The sequence below is a fragment of the Oreochromis aureus genome, linkage group 5 (assembly GCF_013358895.1).
Source record: "Oreochromis aureus strain Israel breed Guangdong linkage group 5, ZZ_aureus, whole genome shotgun sequence".
Classification (NCBI taxonomy): Eukaryota; Metazoa; Chordata; class Actinopteri; order Cichliformes; family Cichlidae; genus Oreochromis; species Oreochromis aureus.
Window position 1 is genome coordinate 15,034,367 of NC_052946.1, and position 13,452 is coordinate 15,047,818.

The following is a 13,452-nucleotide window of genomic DNA, read 5'->3' on the forward strand; positions in this document are numbered from 1 at the left end:
TAGCCTCATTAATTTACCCATGTACCATTTCTAATATTCCAGACACCAGTTCTGTGATATAATTACGATAAAAACTTAAGATAAGACTGCATCTTGCCGCCATCATTTCCAAAAGCTATGGCATACCAAATTTTATGGAGGATTAAAACTGCCAAAATTTAAATTAAAGAAATATCAGAAATTAAGAAACTGGTTTAAATACTGCATAAACTACTTTATAAATTGTAACATAAATTGATATTTTAGTTTTACCTTTATTTTCAATTTAATTACAAAAGGCAAAGCAAATCACTTCAGTTTACATTTTATTAATTGCTTACTGTGTTCACTTTTAATATTGCTTTTCATACATTTAAAAGCATATTTGTATTTATTTAATAACTCCTTTATTTAACTACTTATTATTTTGGCAGTTTTAATCATCCATAAAAGTTTGCTACTGTGTTTTTACAGCTTTCATTTGAATCATCACCAATACATCCTTTTCAAGTTTAGGTTTCCTAAAAAAACAACAACAACAGTTTTCTCCAAAGGCCAGTGATCCATTTTTGCACTAAATGCCTCCTTAATTTGCCAGCAATGATGATCTTTATGTATTGCATTATTTTTAGCTACACTGGCAGGAACACAGAACAGCTTCATTCAGGCAGTTCAAGCTAATTTGCTGCGCTTTGATGTAAGGAGTAGCACAGCCTCTAGGGGTTGCTAGCAGTCACGGATCTGTCATTGCCAAAGTAGCAGGTAGCCTACTTTGTAAATGAAGAAGAATGAAGAAGAAAGCAAATATTTAGGCGCCTGGGTCCCAGACATTTGTCTTAGTTACAGATGGGATTTTTGATAGAAATAAGGCATTCTGCATACTAACACGCATACACACATCAAGTGAAGTGTCTCATTTCTCTAAGACTGTTGTTTAAACTTATACTTGGAGGCAGTGTACTGTGTACACACACAAAAAGCTACGCTGTGTGATATTACTCTGAGACATTTACCTGTCTGCTGCAGGGTGGAGTGAAGGTGCTCATAACAGGTCCATGGTTGGAGTCAAGCAGTGAGTACAGCTGTCTTTTCGACCATATCAGCGTTCCCGCTGCCCTCATTCAGCCCGGGGTGCTGCGCTGCTACTGTCCAGGTAACACACTTGTGCATGTGAAGACTCTGTTTTGTCTGTTTTTTGTTTTGAAAGCCTTGGTATTTCTTTGTGAAGCACTTTGTGATCTTTGTCTTCAGAGGTGCCATATAAATAAAATTTTGCTTTACTTACTTTACTCTCTCCCAACTCACACTTTCCTTTATTTATAAATTCAAACCTTGGTCTGACCTTGATAATAAGCAACTTTTGAACAAAGGAAGACCCTGACAGGGTTGCTTATCAGGACAAGATGATACAAATGAACACAAAGGGGGGGGATTTGTTTAATTTTTAGGATTAAGTAAATGATACTTGACTATCAGGCTGTTTGATCAGTGTGATTGGGGTAAAGTTCAAGGAAATACTGACTTGCATAAGCATAACATTCATGATATATAATCTGTAATTGACTAACAAACTTTCCTTAAGTTAGTCTTTGACATTTACCTTGACCAAGATGTTCATCCACTGCAGACACGCTCCAACACCTTTTTGATATCCGTCTATTTCCAGCTCATGACACTGGACTAGTGATGCTGCAGGTAGCTATGGGCGGTGAGGTCATCTCTTCCTCTGTGGTGTTTGAATACAAGGCACGCGACCTTCCAGCCCTCCCATCGTCTCAGCACGACTGGCTGTCCCTGGATGGTGAGGACCACAATTTTCTGTGTACTGACGGCTGCACTTGTTTCAGTGACTTTAGCATGTAACTGGCTTATTGTGTACACAGAGTGCCAATATAAACCTGGATTTTGTAAAACACACACACACACAAATGTGTGTGTATGTCTCTGTGTGTGTATGATGCTGCCACTTTTTCTGCTCTGTTCTATTCCCTGATTCTCATATCCTGGCGTGAGATGCTTTTTGTTTGTTTTTCTGTACTCAGTGAAGTCCTGACCAGTTTCTCCCGCTGCTTGTCTTTAGTGCGTTCTTCTCTTCCAGCAAGCAGCTGTTTTTCCGTCACCCTCCGCCTGCATGCAAATTGACTCTAGCAGTAAACTGTTTTGATGCCTGTTGTTTCAATAGCGCAGGCATGTACCAGGCTCTTTCATCTTCACTGACAGCATTCATAGAGATGTTTGGCTTTGCCTGGTTGGCTTTGTTTTGGGCAAAGTCGCTTATTACGGAGTCTTGTTTGCATAAAGGATTGTTTTGTTTGAGCTGTAGATGTTCTGTGTGATTTTTTTTTTTTAAACGTACTTTAAAGATGATAGAGAACAATTAAACTTTCTTTGAGTGATCTGGAGGGGGGGGGCGCTTTTGTGTGCAAATATATCTCCTGATACAATTGCAGTTCGGAGACGCACGGGTCTCCTCGGTAAAGGCATGTCCTGGGTCTGCGTTCGCCCCCGTCTCTGCGTTGCGCAATGCGGCAATGCGGCTCCCCGCAGCAGGCTGGCTGATTTTTTTTTTTTTTTTTTTTTTTTGCTTTGCTAGAATGAAGGGCAAGGACATAAAGGCACAATCGCGGACCATTTGACAGTCGAAATGCTGGGCACCGCTGGCAGTTGCGCTGTGCAGCCCGTGCTATATTTAGACTCTGGGATTGACTGTGAGCGGAGATAGCGAGGCTTGGCGCGTTTCCCCCTCTCGTGTCCTTTGTTTGGCCCCATATATGAAGCAGAGGCTCAAAGTATGTGAAGCATACAGATAAATAACTACAATCAAACATCCGCAGCACCCGGCTTTGTCACACACCGTTGCTCCAGCGTGTGCAGACATGCTGACGACCGAGCCTCCTGCAGCTCCGAGTCTGGCGGGCGGATTTGAAGCGCGCTGTTTTGCCAGACACAACGTGGAGACTGCTCGCTCCCTCTCTCCTTCTCTCTTGCTCGCTCGCTCGCTTGCTCTCTCTCTGCACTTAGCTGTGTTTTTTTGCACGGCTGGAGTAGCAACGTGTGAGTCGCACACTTCAAACTAACGGGGTTGAAGCGGGAACAAGAACAAAGAGAGAAGCAGATAGAGAGAGGCTCGCTGTTTGGGTTCGTAGCTTATTTGATTTGTTGATGTTTTTTAACTGGTCTTTGTAGCTCAGCTGTTTTTTTTTTTCTTGTGTTGTAGATGGACATAAACGTCCCAATTTTTCCCTTTAATTCAGAGCTGTGGAGCCTTTGCTAGTTTTCCATCCCACGTTTTCTGTCAGTTTCTTTTTTAATTTCAGTAGTTTCCATGTGGTTGCCCTGCCAGTCGATTTTAAACAAATGCAGGTGAAGCTGCCACACGATACCGTCACGCTGGCTCCCAGCCCTTTTGAGTTGAGTTGTAGAATTGTGGATGAAGCTTGACTGGTTGACCTGTTCGGTTTCAGCACCACCAGGAGTGGACAGTGCCTCTGAACACTAAGAAGCTCACGTAGAGAGGCCCTGATCAAAACAAGCATATAGAAGAGTGTGGGGATGCTGATGTGCAGATGTGTTGTTTGTGGAACATTTTGGCATGTTTGGATGTTCACGTTCATTTTTGAAAGTTCCTCTGTTTTCATAATTTCCCCAAAAATGGTGTGTTTAATTGATGACAAGAATTCTCAGTGACCTGTGTGTAACAATGAAAAAAACCCCGAAAGGATTTTACTTTTTGGTAGAGTTTTGGCACAAGTTTGATCATCAAAAGCATATTTAGCGATGTGCTGTAACACTGGAGACTTTCAAATCTGCTGTTTTTGTTTGTCACTTTGGCCAAATCTCAAAAGAAATCAGGAAGTCTGAACACCACAGTAAATCCACAGGTACCAGGGATAATTTTGTCAAGCAAACTCTTAAAAATCAGAGAAGAAAAAGTTCAACAGGTGAAAATATGTCGATAGAATGAAAATGGGTTTCTTGCTGGTCAGTCAAAAAAATGTACACACAAAATAAACAGTTTATAAGATAATGTAATAACTGTGCATAATAAGACTAATATTAGCAGTAATTATAAGGCCAAGTAGAAAATTAATTACAAAATAATAAATTCAAGATTTGATTGAACAGTTAAGAAGGGGAATAAAATTACCCATTTAACTGCCTATTTACAGTTAATATCTTCAACTTCATTATGGTATTTTATTGTATTAGCTTTTTCTGTTAACCAGAAATTAATACTGTAGCAGATATCAGGGTCTATTCTTTTTCTGTGTGTGTGTGTTTACATGCTGATGCATTGGTTATAATAGGTGAGGACAGGTGTTTCTGATGTGTTTAGCTGCTAAAATAGTGGAGTGTTTTTGCCTTGTAGTCAGCTGAGCTGTTTTGCTCTGGGATTGGCAGAGTGGAGTGGGAGGAGCCTGGGCCCTTGTGTCACCGTCATGGCCCCACCCACCTCTGGTTCAGTCTTTGTGCTTCAGGCAGCAGAAAGAAAAATAGGAGTGAAATGAGAGCAGAGCAGAAATAGAGACTCGGTGAGAGAGCAGCAGGTGGAATGACATAATGTGCACTGCAGCAAAAACCGCAGCAGCCCTGAAACAAAGGGTCACATGCAACCCTGCTACAGACATAAATCTCCATTGCATACATGCTTATTTACACTCTTATACTCTTGTTGATAATAATGGGAGTCATTAGATTTCAGCCAGTATTGAATCCCTTCTGCCTTTAAGCCTCTCTATAGCATTTATTGAACTCTCACATGGATTTCCCTAATGCCACAGTTTGGTGGTGCTTACAGCTTTAAATGTCCCACCTTCATTTCTGTAGATACCCAGTTCAGGATGTCTATCTTGGAGCGTTTGGAGCAGATGGAACAGAGGATGGCTGAGATAACCAATCAAAATCCCAGCTCAGAAGCCATGGCAACAAAGGGAGGAGGAGTGGAGGGAGGAGGAGCTACTGATCAGCAGTCTCAAGTAAGGCTGTTGAGCCTCTTACGATGAAAGTTCCCTTTACAGCTTTAAAATGTGAAGATGCCCCATAAGTCTTTATAATTTAGTTTGAGTCACGGATATTTGAATATTGTGTTATTGTACTTAAAAGCGAATCAACTATTTGTTTCTGTATTTTTTCATATAAATGCTTTGTCTATTTTTACAAACATTGCCAATTAAAGGAACAAAAACAAGTTGTTTTTACTTGATTGATCATGGGTTGAATCTAAAAAAAAACTTAAAAGACAAACTTACAAAGCCTAAAATCTGACCCTGTCCACATACAAAACTAATGCTGATCGTTCTTTAGTGAAGTGCTTAAAAGCAGCATTAGTTGCAAGGCTTTTTACTGGTTTTCCTTATATTGCAAAGGTGTTGCAGTATGGCAGAAAAGTTAGTGAAACCTTGAAATATATTTTTAGCATTTGGAAAAGAAGTTGACTTAGTCTATTGTTTTATTTTACAATCTTCTAGATCTCTCCTGATCAGGGGTCATTCGAAGGTCGTGTGGTGGTGGTATGTGAGAAGATGATGTCTCAGCCGTGCTGGGCTTCTTCTAATCAGCTCGTCCACAGTAAGAACTCCAGAGGAATGACTTTACTGCATCTGGCTGCAGCTCAGGGTTATGCGGGACTCATTCAGACACTCATTCGCTGGCGGTGAGGAACACACAATTACAACATGTCATCTTGACGGCACAAACTGGAATGCCGGTAATTTTAATGCTTGTTGTGTTTCTTCGCAGCACAAAGCATGCTGACAGTATTGACCTTGAGCTGGAAGTAGATCCTCTGAACGTAGACCACTTCTCTTGCACTCCATTGGTGAGCAATCAGTGCTTTTTTGGTGCATATTGCTTTCTTTCCATTCCTCTGTGTGTGTGACAGTTGTTTTCCTTGGACCTCCATAGATGTGGGCTTGTGCTCTGGGCCATACTGAGGCGGCATTGGTGCTTTACCAGTGGGATCCAAGAGCTCTAGCTATTCCTGATTCACTGGGACGCTTGCCGCTAAACATTGCCCGATCCCGGGGCCACACTCGATTGGCTGAGCTCTTAGAGCAACTGCAACATAGTCCTCAAACTCAGGGCCAGCCTGCGGACACTTGGATGGATAGATGGAGAGGAGAGTCACAGACCGGTGGGATGAACAGCAGCCCCAGCCCTAACCCAAACTCAGGTTTGTGGTTTCTAAACCAAAAGCAAAAGTTTTGTTTCACCCTCATAAATAACAAAGTTCTATTTATCCTCTTTCTTTTATTACTGAGATTCTATTTACTGAGTTCAACTACCAACCTTTAATTATGGAAGTGGATTTTCATTTATATATAGCTGGTTAGTTTAACTTAATATATAGAGAATGGAAAATGTGCCAAGATAACATGAGCCACCTACCAGCATGTCTTAAGCTCTCCTCATTAGCATTAGTGTTTAAATTGAAGTTTAAAAATGTAGTGAGTTGTTTTTTGGATGGTAGTAACTTCCTCCTTACTGGTTTTGTAGAAATTGCACCAGGAATCATTTAAACATAACCCAAAAAATATGACTTCATAAGGCATGGTATTTACACTTTAGGTTTTTGTACCGTTTGTATAGAGGGACCTTTAAAGGTGTTGGTAGGCAGTCAGACTTTCTCTTCCTGAGCTAAGCTATCCTGCTGCTGACTTTATTTATGTACAAACTGATTCTGAAAATTTTGTTTGAAAATTCAACAGTAAGTTATTACACAGAAAACTGTAAATGATCTAGTATTTATGTTTTTAGTTGCAAGTGTTTTATTATTTTCATTGTTTTTCCACCATCTTTGTTTCCCCAGAGCTGAGGAGAACCAGGGCAGGAAGCAAGCCAGACAACCAGAGCCAGAGCTGGAGCCAAACAGAACACAGACCCCACAAGGGAACCCAGGGAGAACAGGGAGGTCCACCCCCAGCCAAGAGGCTCAAACCCAACCCAGATTCACAGCAACAGCTAGCTAACTCGATCTCTGGTACCACCCCCCTCAACTCTTCTCCAGGTCCTAATCCTCAACGGTCTCCCCTCTCCAAGCCGCTACAGACTCAACCCACCAACCTCAGCTGTCAGAAGGCACCGCTTGCCAGCTCCAGCCTCAGCCAGCCTCAGCTTCCTAGTGCCCCATTCTCCCACCTGCAGGCCAGGATAGGGGGAGCTGGAGGGGGCAGCAGGTGGAGTCTGAGACAGACTCTGGGGCAGCGTAGCCTCGCCAGGAAGATTTTAGGAAAGGAGCGATTGGCCATTCACCTGCGTCAAAGAGTGCTGTCTGACAGGGGAGAGGAAACAGAGCTGCTGACCTATCAGGATAATGCAGATGACTTGCAGGTACAGATTTTTATGTGCAGTGTTGAGTTCGATCTCTAACCAAGCATTCATGCATGAACTGAGTAGCTGATGCAAACTCAAAAAGTACTCAAAATGGAAGTGGTAAATCATGTATTAATGTGCAGGAGATAGCTCTAAGTATAAGATTTCTTTGAGATGAGTCATTTAAGTATAGAGTGTTAGGTGAGGCTTTAAAGAGTTATTCAAAAATCACCCAAAAAACTAAGAGGAAGTAGGTTTTGTAAATATTTAGGTAACCTTTCCTTTTCATGATTTGCAGATGGACATCACAATGCTAGCTGATCACATTGTGGAGGCTTCAACTGGCAGACTCAAGCAGGAGGTTATTGAAGCAGAAATTGAATCCGGGAAAGTTGGGATCAGCAGTGATGTCAGATTACTGTCTGGTTACCTTGGTGAGGTGGAAAGGTGAGGTTCACATATTTGCATAAGTTATTGCATTGTTTTTTGGGGTTTTTTTAACAAACAACCATTCTCAATCTTATTATACTTTAAAAATAATATTGCTTTTCCTCAGGTTTCTAAACTCCAAACCTCAGACTCCCAGCCCCAAGCCAAACTCTCTCTCAGGGCCAGAGGATCAGCAAAGTCCTCAGGCTAAGCAAGCCCCATCCTCTCCCTCTGAGTGGACCTCCTTTCTTTGTGCAGCTATGAAGGAGGAGAGGTTGAAAACAGATTCTTCCTGTCTAGCCATGACTGAGGCAGAGCAGGGAGAGCTGTATGAGACCATCAGGCATGCTCTGCACTCCCTCAGAAAACACAAGGCGAGTATAACCTAAACTCCTTTAGAAAAAAAAACAGAATTTGTCTTTATGCTCAGCTTACAGTGACTCAGTGTATCATCCTCAGTTGCATAATCCACATTTACTTGAACAAGCTCATTATGAAAAAAAAACCAAGCTCATTATGATTGTAAACCATTTTACATATACAAAATTTAGACAAACTCTTGTCACTACCACAGGGTCCCATTCAGGAACAACGCAAAGAGATTGCAGCAGTGATTCAGCGCTGCTATAAGAGATACAAGCAGGTAAGAGTTAACAACATGTAGCCAAGATTAGCCTCTAACATGTCGCCCTGCAGTTCAATAACGAAGTAGTTACACAGCAGTTGTAGTTGTGTTCCCTTCATAGATGTAAGCTAAATTATCAGGTGAATTTTCACTTTGATTCTCTCTCATATGTGGCTAAATCTGTAGTAAAAGAACAACAGATTTCAATCCACTTGAAAAAGCAAATCTTGCATGTACATGTATGGACTACTCGTGTTTTTTTTTACCTTGTTGTTCTAATATAGCAATCTGAGAGGAATATATATAACTTAATGTTGTCATAAACTGAAAGAAAAGATGTTCACATGATGGATTTTGTGTATTCTTGAGATTTTTATTCACTATTATTTTGCTTCCTGATCATTATGTAATGTAGAAAAAAGTAAGCTCACAGGTCTGTAGTGCATCTTTGGGTCTTATCATGTGCAGACATGTTGCATATTGCAAAAGTATGTCTTTTCTGATCCCAGTGAGTTTTACGGCGCTGTTGTCCTCTCTCCCAGTATGCACTTTATAAGAGGATGACCCTGGCAGCCATCTTGATCCAGAGTCGTTTCCGGAGTTTCCATGAACAGAGGAAATTCCAGCAGAGTCGTAGAGCAGCGGTCCTCATCCAGCAATACTACCGCTCCTACAGACACTCTCTCAGGTACGGCTCACACACGCACACACACAAAGGGAATAATTATCTTATGTATAATCTCTTACCCCTCATCTTTGCCTGCAGCAGCCTCCTAACTAAAAAACAGAACCAGGCTGCTCGCAAGATCCTGAGGTTCCTGCTCCGATGCCGCCACAGGTAAGACCTAAAACTCTTAATGCTGATTCAAACACAAGTGCACACACATCCAAAGACACATGCTTGACGCTTAACAAACCCACTGCCACACATACACACACTACACTATTGCTAATAGTTGGTGTTGTTTTACTGTTCACGTGAAGCCCCTTGATGGACCATAGGCCTCTGAAGCGGGTGAGTCTTCTCTTGCTCTCTTCTCTCACTCCCTCTCTCCTGGTGGCTGATGCCTGTTTGCATGTCAGCAGAGGGAGGGGGAGAGGAGATCCTGGATTATCATCCTTCCATCTCGCTCTCTCTCTCTCTTCTTCCCTCCCTTTCACCTTGTCTCTCTCTCTCTCTCTCTCTGTCTCTCTCTCTTTCTCTCTGCCAAACGATGTCAGGACTTGTGCATGACTGACATAGTTAGAGGAGCGATCCCTGCATATGGTTTTCCTAGGGGCATGTTCTGACTGTAATTGCAAGGGGACTTTAAGTGTATTGCTTGGCCTGCAAGTCTTATTTTTTGTGCCTTGATGGGTGGGGAGAATAGCAGAAGGGAGAATGTGTGCGTCTGTTGAAAGGAATCGCTGGGAATTTGCTGAATTACGTGCGGCCTTTGGATATGAAAATGAAAAAAAAAAGACATGCAGTTGCACAGACACTTACACAAATCTCCGATTCTGAGACTAATATGTGTTTGCTCTTCTTCAGGGCCAGAGAGCAGAGAAAGGCCAGGGGTCCTGAGAGCCCACCACCAGGCCCCGCACAGAGCCCCCTCAGCCTGTGAGCAATCTATGTCCCCCTCCATCTTCTCCTTTTTCTGTCTCTTCTCTTCTGCCCTCTCTCAACTCCCTTCTCTTTCCTGACCCCTTTCCCTTGCTTTCTTCTTTCCTCGTCTCCCCTCTTTTCTCTCACTCCCTCTCCCCTCTTCTCTCAAGATGAAAAAAAAAAAAAACTTTTCCCAGACAGACTGAGGACAGGATAGGTGTCCATCATGGCAGCTCAGACAGACAGACTGCTGGGCAGAGCCCAGGGACCTGGCTCTGCCCACAGCACTGATCCTCCTCCCCAGTTTCACTGGGAGGCCATCACATTAACCTCATGGCATTCTTTGCACTCTTCATGGGTATGTTTCTTTGCAAGAGCAAGTCGACGAGTCAAACCAGAGAAAACAAGGAAGCGCCCGACAACGGCATACCACTGTTCACGGCGGCGGCTGGATGCACCAAAAGGCTCCCGTGATGAACAGCTCGCTCGAGAGAAAGGCTACTTTGACATGCAGAAAACACACAAAACTTGCTGCGTTTTGTGTCCGAACAAAAATCCATGAAAGAATAAGAAAAACATAAACCAAAAAACTCACTTCTGTGTTGCATTTGCATGCAAGGTTTTTCGCTTATTCCTCCTCTCCATCAATCCCGAAGAGCTACAGTCGCAAATCATTCTGCTGATTTAGTATACCACAGTATCACCAACCACTCTGACTCGCAGGCGTGCAAACCTATTACTCAGTCACCCAATCAAAAAGGGGAGGAACTGCACTTGAATGTAAGAGGGGCATTGTTAGATAAAGGGATGGGGTCTGAATAACGATGTCTTAATTTGTTACATGGACTTTGTATGGAGTCGTTCTCAGAGGCGGCATTTTGCCCGCCCGATGTGGTGTGTCCGTGTTTGTTCAATTCAATGCATGTGTTTGAGCTACGAGCTCCTGCATGCTTGCCAAAACTGCTTTAGTGTTGTTTCTTTTGTATTTCTGCGTAATTGTGTCTCACTTACGTCCTCATCAACTTATCCTTGCCCTGTGTAATGTGAACTGTGTAAGGACAACTTACTTATTTTGGGTGCTTTTGTTTTGTTTGTTTTTTTAAAGGGAAAAAAAAACTTTATTTATTTAAGGGTCTGATTATTTATTTAATTGGCTCAAGAGTGGTTTTAGCTCGATGCTGGTTTTTTTCCCCCCATGTGATGAAATGCGACATGTTCCAATGGTTAAATGTCTCTGTTAGTTTGTTCTTTGCGTGAACCTCTAAATCCTATCTGTGGTTTTGAGGAGAGAGTCACATACCATTGCCTTGACTTCTTCTTGAGTCTGAGAGGTCTCTATGCTTGCTCTGTACAGGACATGGGTCCTATACCTGCCCCTATACAGGGCACTGGTCCCCATATTAGCCCATACGGGCAATCAAATCCATATTTTGGACTATTGCATATTCCTGTATATAAACTGACGAGGTAAGGGGATATGAGGACCCTGAAACTTTTTCATAAGAGGACTGTATTTAAGATTATAAATTATTTTACTCCCATAATGAGAACTTAAGACAGAGACCTGGGTATACAGGATGGCTGTATTGCTTGTAAATAATGTAGATAATACAAACGGATTAACGTGCATGAGATTTAAGACAAAGAAACAGCAAAAAGAACATGTTAGTGGCTATGGACTGTGAGAGGATTTTAACTGCTTCACTTTAAGAGTATCCAGTTATAAGTGTTACTGAAAAGAACATTTTGTTAAAAAGCATGCAACTTGAAAACTCTAATGTTAGAATTATAAGTGGGAAAAACAAAGTTAGCTGAAACAACGATCTTTCAGACAAAACATTTACACTTTGTGCTTTTCGTTTCTTGGCTAGCAAAAATTAAACTCCTTTTTGCCAGTAGTGCCAATTATTATGAATGCTATTTTGCCTAACAGTATGTTACGTTGGCGAAACCAACGCCCAAAAGATATCGGTAAGATCTACCGAGGCAACACGCAGACAATAAACCGCAGAAGAGATGTAGTGCCAGCGCAGCCGTAGATCTCCTACAAGTTCTGAAGTTTGCCCAAGGCAGGCTTACGTATAGGTGACGATGCACGTGGGGAAATGATGCCAATGGCGATGATGATCGTTTAAATGTGAATGCAACAACTGACGGTCCAAGAGAAAAGAAAAAAAAAAAAGGGAAGAGGGCGCTACATTCTTCACAATGTGGTTGTGCTTCAGCAGCATACTAGCTTTTATTAAGATCATTTATCACACCTACAGCGGATCCAACCTGGCCTCCAGTCTAAGCTTTCCATCCTCAAACAGAATGTGTCCTTCCCCGCTTTGGTTTTGACATATCATTTGACTTCTTTTCTTTTCTCCTCATTGTCACTGCCATAATTATACTACATGTACTTTAGACTTATGGAAAGCTCTGTTTAGAAAGTGCCTGCTCAATAACAGAAAAGTGCAAAATAATATCAGGAAGTATCTTATTGTGTGTCCTCTGAAAGGTTTCCAGTTAACCTGTTTGTTTTTTCCTAAATTGTGTGTTTTCAAATGAATCTGACAGTGTTAAACTTGATCTGAGTCTAAGCTGGAAGCTGTAATTGGGAATGTGGTGTGAATGAATGCTCATGGCCTGATTGACGCTGTGTGTCGCTTGCTCGGGCGAATAATTACACTATTGCCGTTAAGTCCTACTTTTTTTGTGCGTTTTTCAGTAATTAGAAGGAAGAAAACCGCTGAATTCAGCCTCCGTGTACTAAAGTATGAAAGGCACAGTCACGAGTCTGTTCGCCCTCCAAGAGGAAGCTGTGTTTTCTTTCACTTTGTCTGCTTTTCCCCAACAAAGAAAAATATTTTACAACATTTATTCAAAATCATAACTGGGCTTTTTTTTTTTCCTCCTAGAGGACAAAAATATCTTTCACACACATTTCCTTTCTTTGTCTTTCTCCCTGTCTCACAAGGATGTGCATAGACACATAAACGCAAATGTACACACAGGTGCAAAAATAAAACGGCCACACGCTTTCTCTCTGTGTTTATGTCTTCGGGAACAATGAAATCTCTCCCTTAGATTTTACTCAGGGTTGAAGAACAGGGAGATGGTATGTGGAGTGCAATGACTGCTGGCACAGAGTTGTAACACTGCAGGTGACAGGCTGTGTACATTTGGGTGTGTATGTGTACATATTTGAATGTGTCGGGGATACGTAATCCACTTGTATCCACGCTCTTTATAATAGTCTAGAAGCAACAAATGTGATCTGTTTGCCTTATCTGAGAAGAGAGTGAAAAACATGCTGAAATATGAATTCAATTCAAAGCAAGTAATAGGGTAGAAAAAAAGATATTTATGCACTTGCTGTAGTCTTAAACGCACAAGATTCTTAATATCAGAAATTCAAGTGATACAAAAATAGGTAATGGCCCCTCAACACCTGAAAAACAAAACAAAACAAAAAAAGTGAAAAGAGATAGCAGATTGAGAGATTAACAGCTGGAAGATATCGATTGTGTTCCATATG

General features: G+C 41.7%; 1 protein-coding gene across 2 annotated transcripts in view; it reads left to right on the top strand.

Moving 5' to 3' along the window:
- Nucleotides 1-12,957, top strand: part of LOC116326471 (calmodulin-binding transcription activator 1-like) — a 54,459-nt gene extending 41,502 nt beyond the window's left edge. The window contains exons 9-21 of one of the 2 annotated variants that reach the window (XM_031747792.2): nt 1,006-1,132; nt 1,646-1,780; nt 4,807-4,955; nt 5,448-5,632; nt 5,719-5,797; nt 5,884-6,151; nt 6,788-7,308; nt 7,589-7,737; nt 7,847-8,093; nt 8,294-8,362; nt 8,887-9,032; nt 9,111-9,182; nt 9,876-12,957. In XM_031747792.2, the coding sequence (XP_031603652.1) occupies nt 1,006-1,132; nt 1,646-1,780; nt 4,807-4,955; nt 5,448-5,632; nt 5,719-5,797; nt 5,884-6,151; nt 6,788-7,308; nt 7,589-7,737; nt 7,847-8,093; nt 8,294-8,362; nt 8,887-9,032; nt 9,111-9,182; nt 9,876-9,951 (2,223 nt within the window). In that variant the 3' untranslated portion in view covers nt 9,952-12,957. The remainder of the gene's footprint in view (nt 1-1,005; nt 1,133-1,645; nt 1,781-4,806; nt 4,956-5,447; nt 5,633-5,718; nt 5,798-5,883; nt 6,152-6,787; nt 7,309-7,588; nt 7,738-7,846; nt 8,094-8,293; nt 8,363-8,886; nt 9,033-9,110; nt 9,183-9,875) is intronic. The other variant, XM_039611771.1, reaches the window with a different exon arrangement.
- Nucleotides 12,958-13,452: the final 495 nt, after the last annotated feature.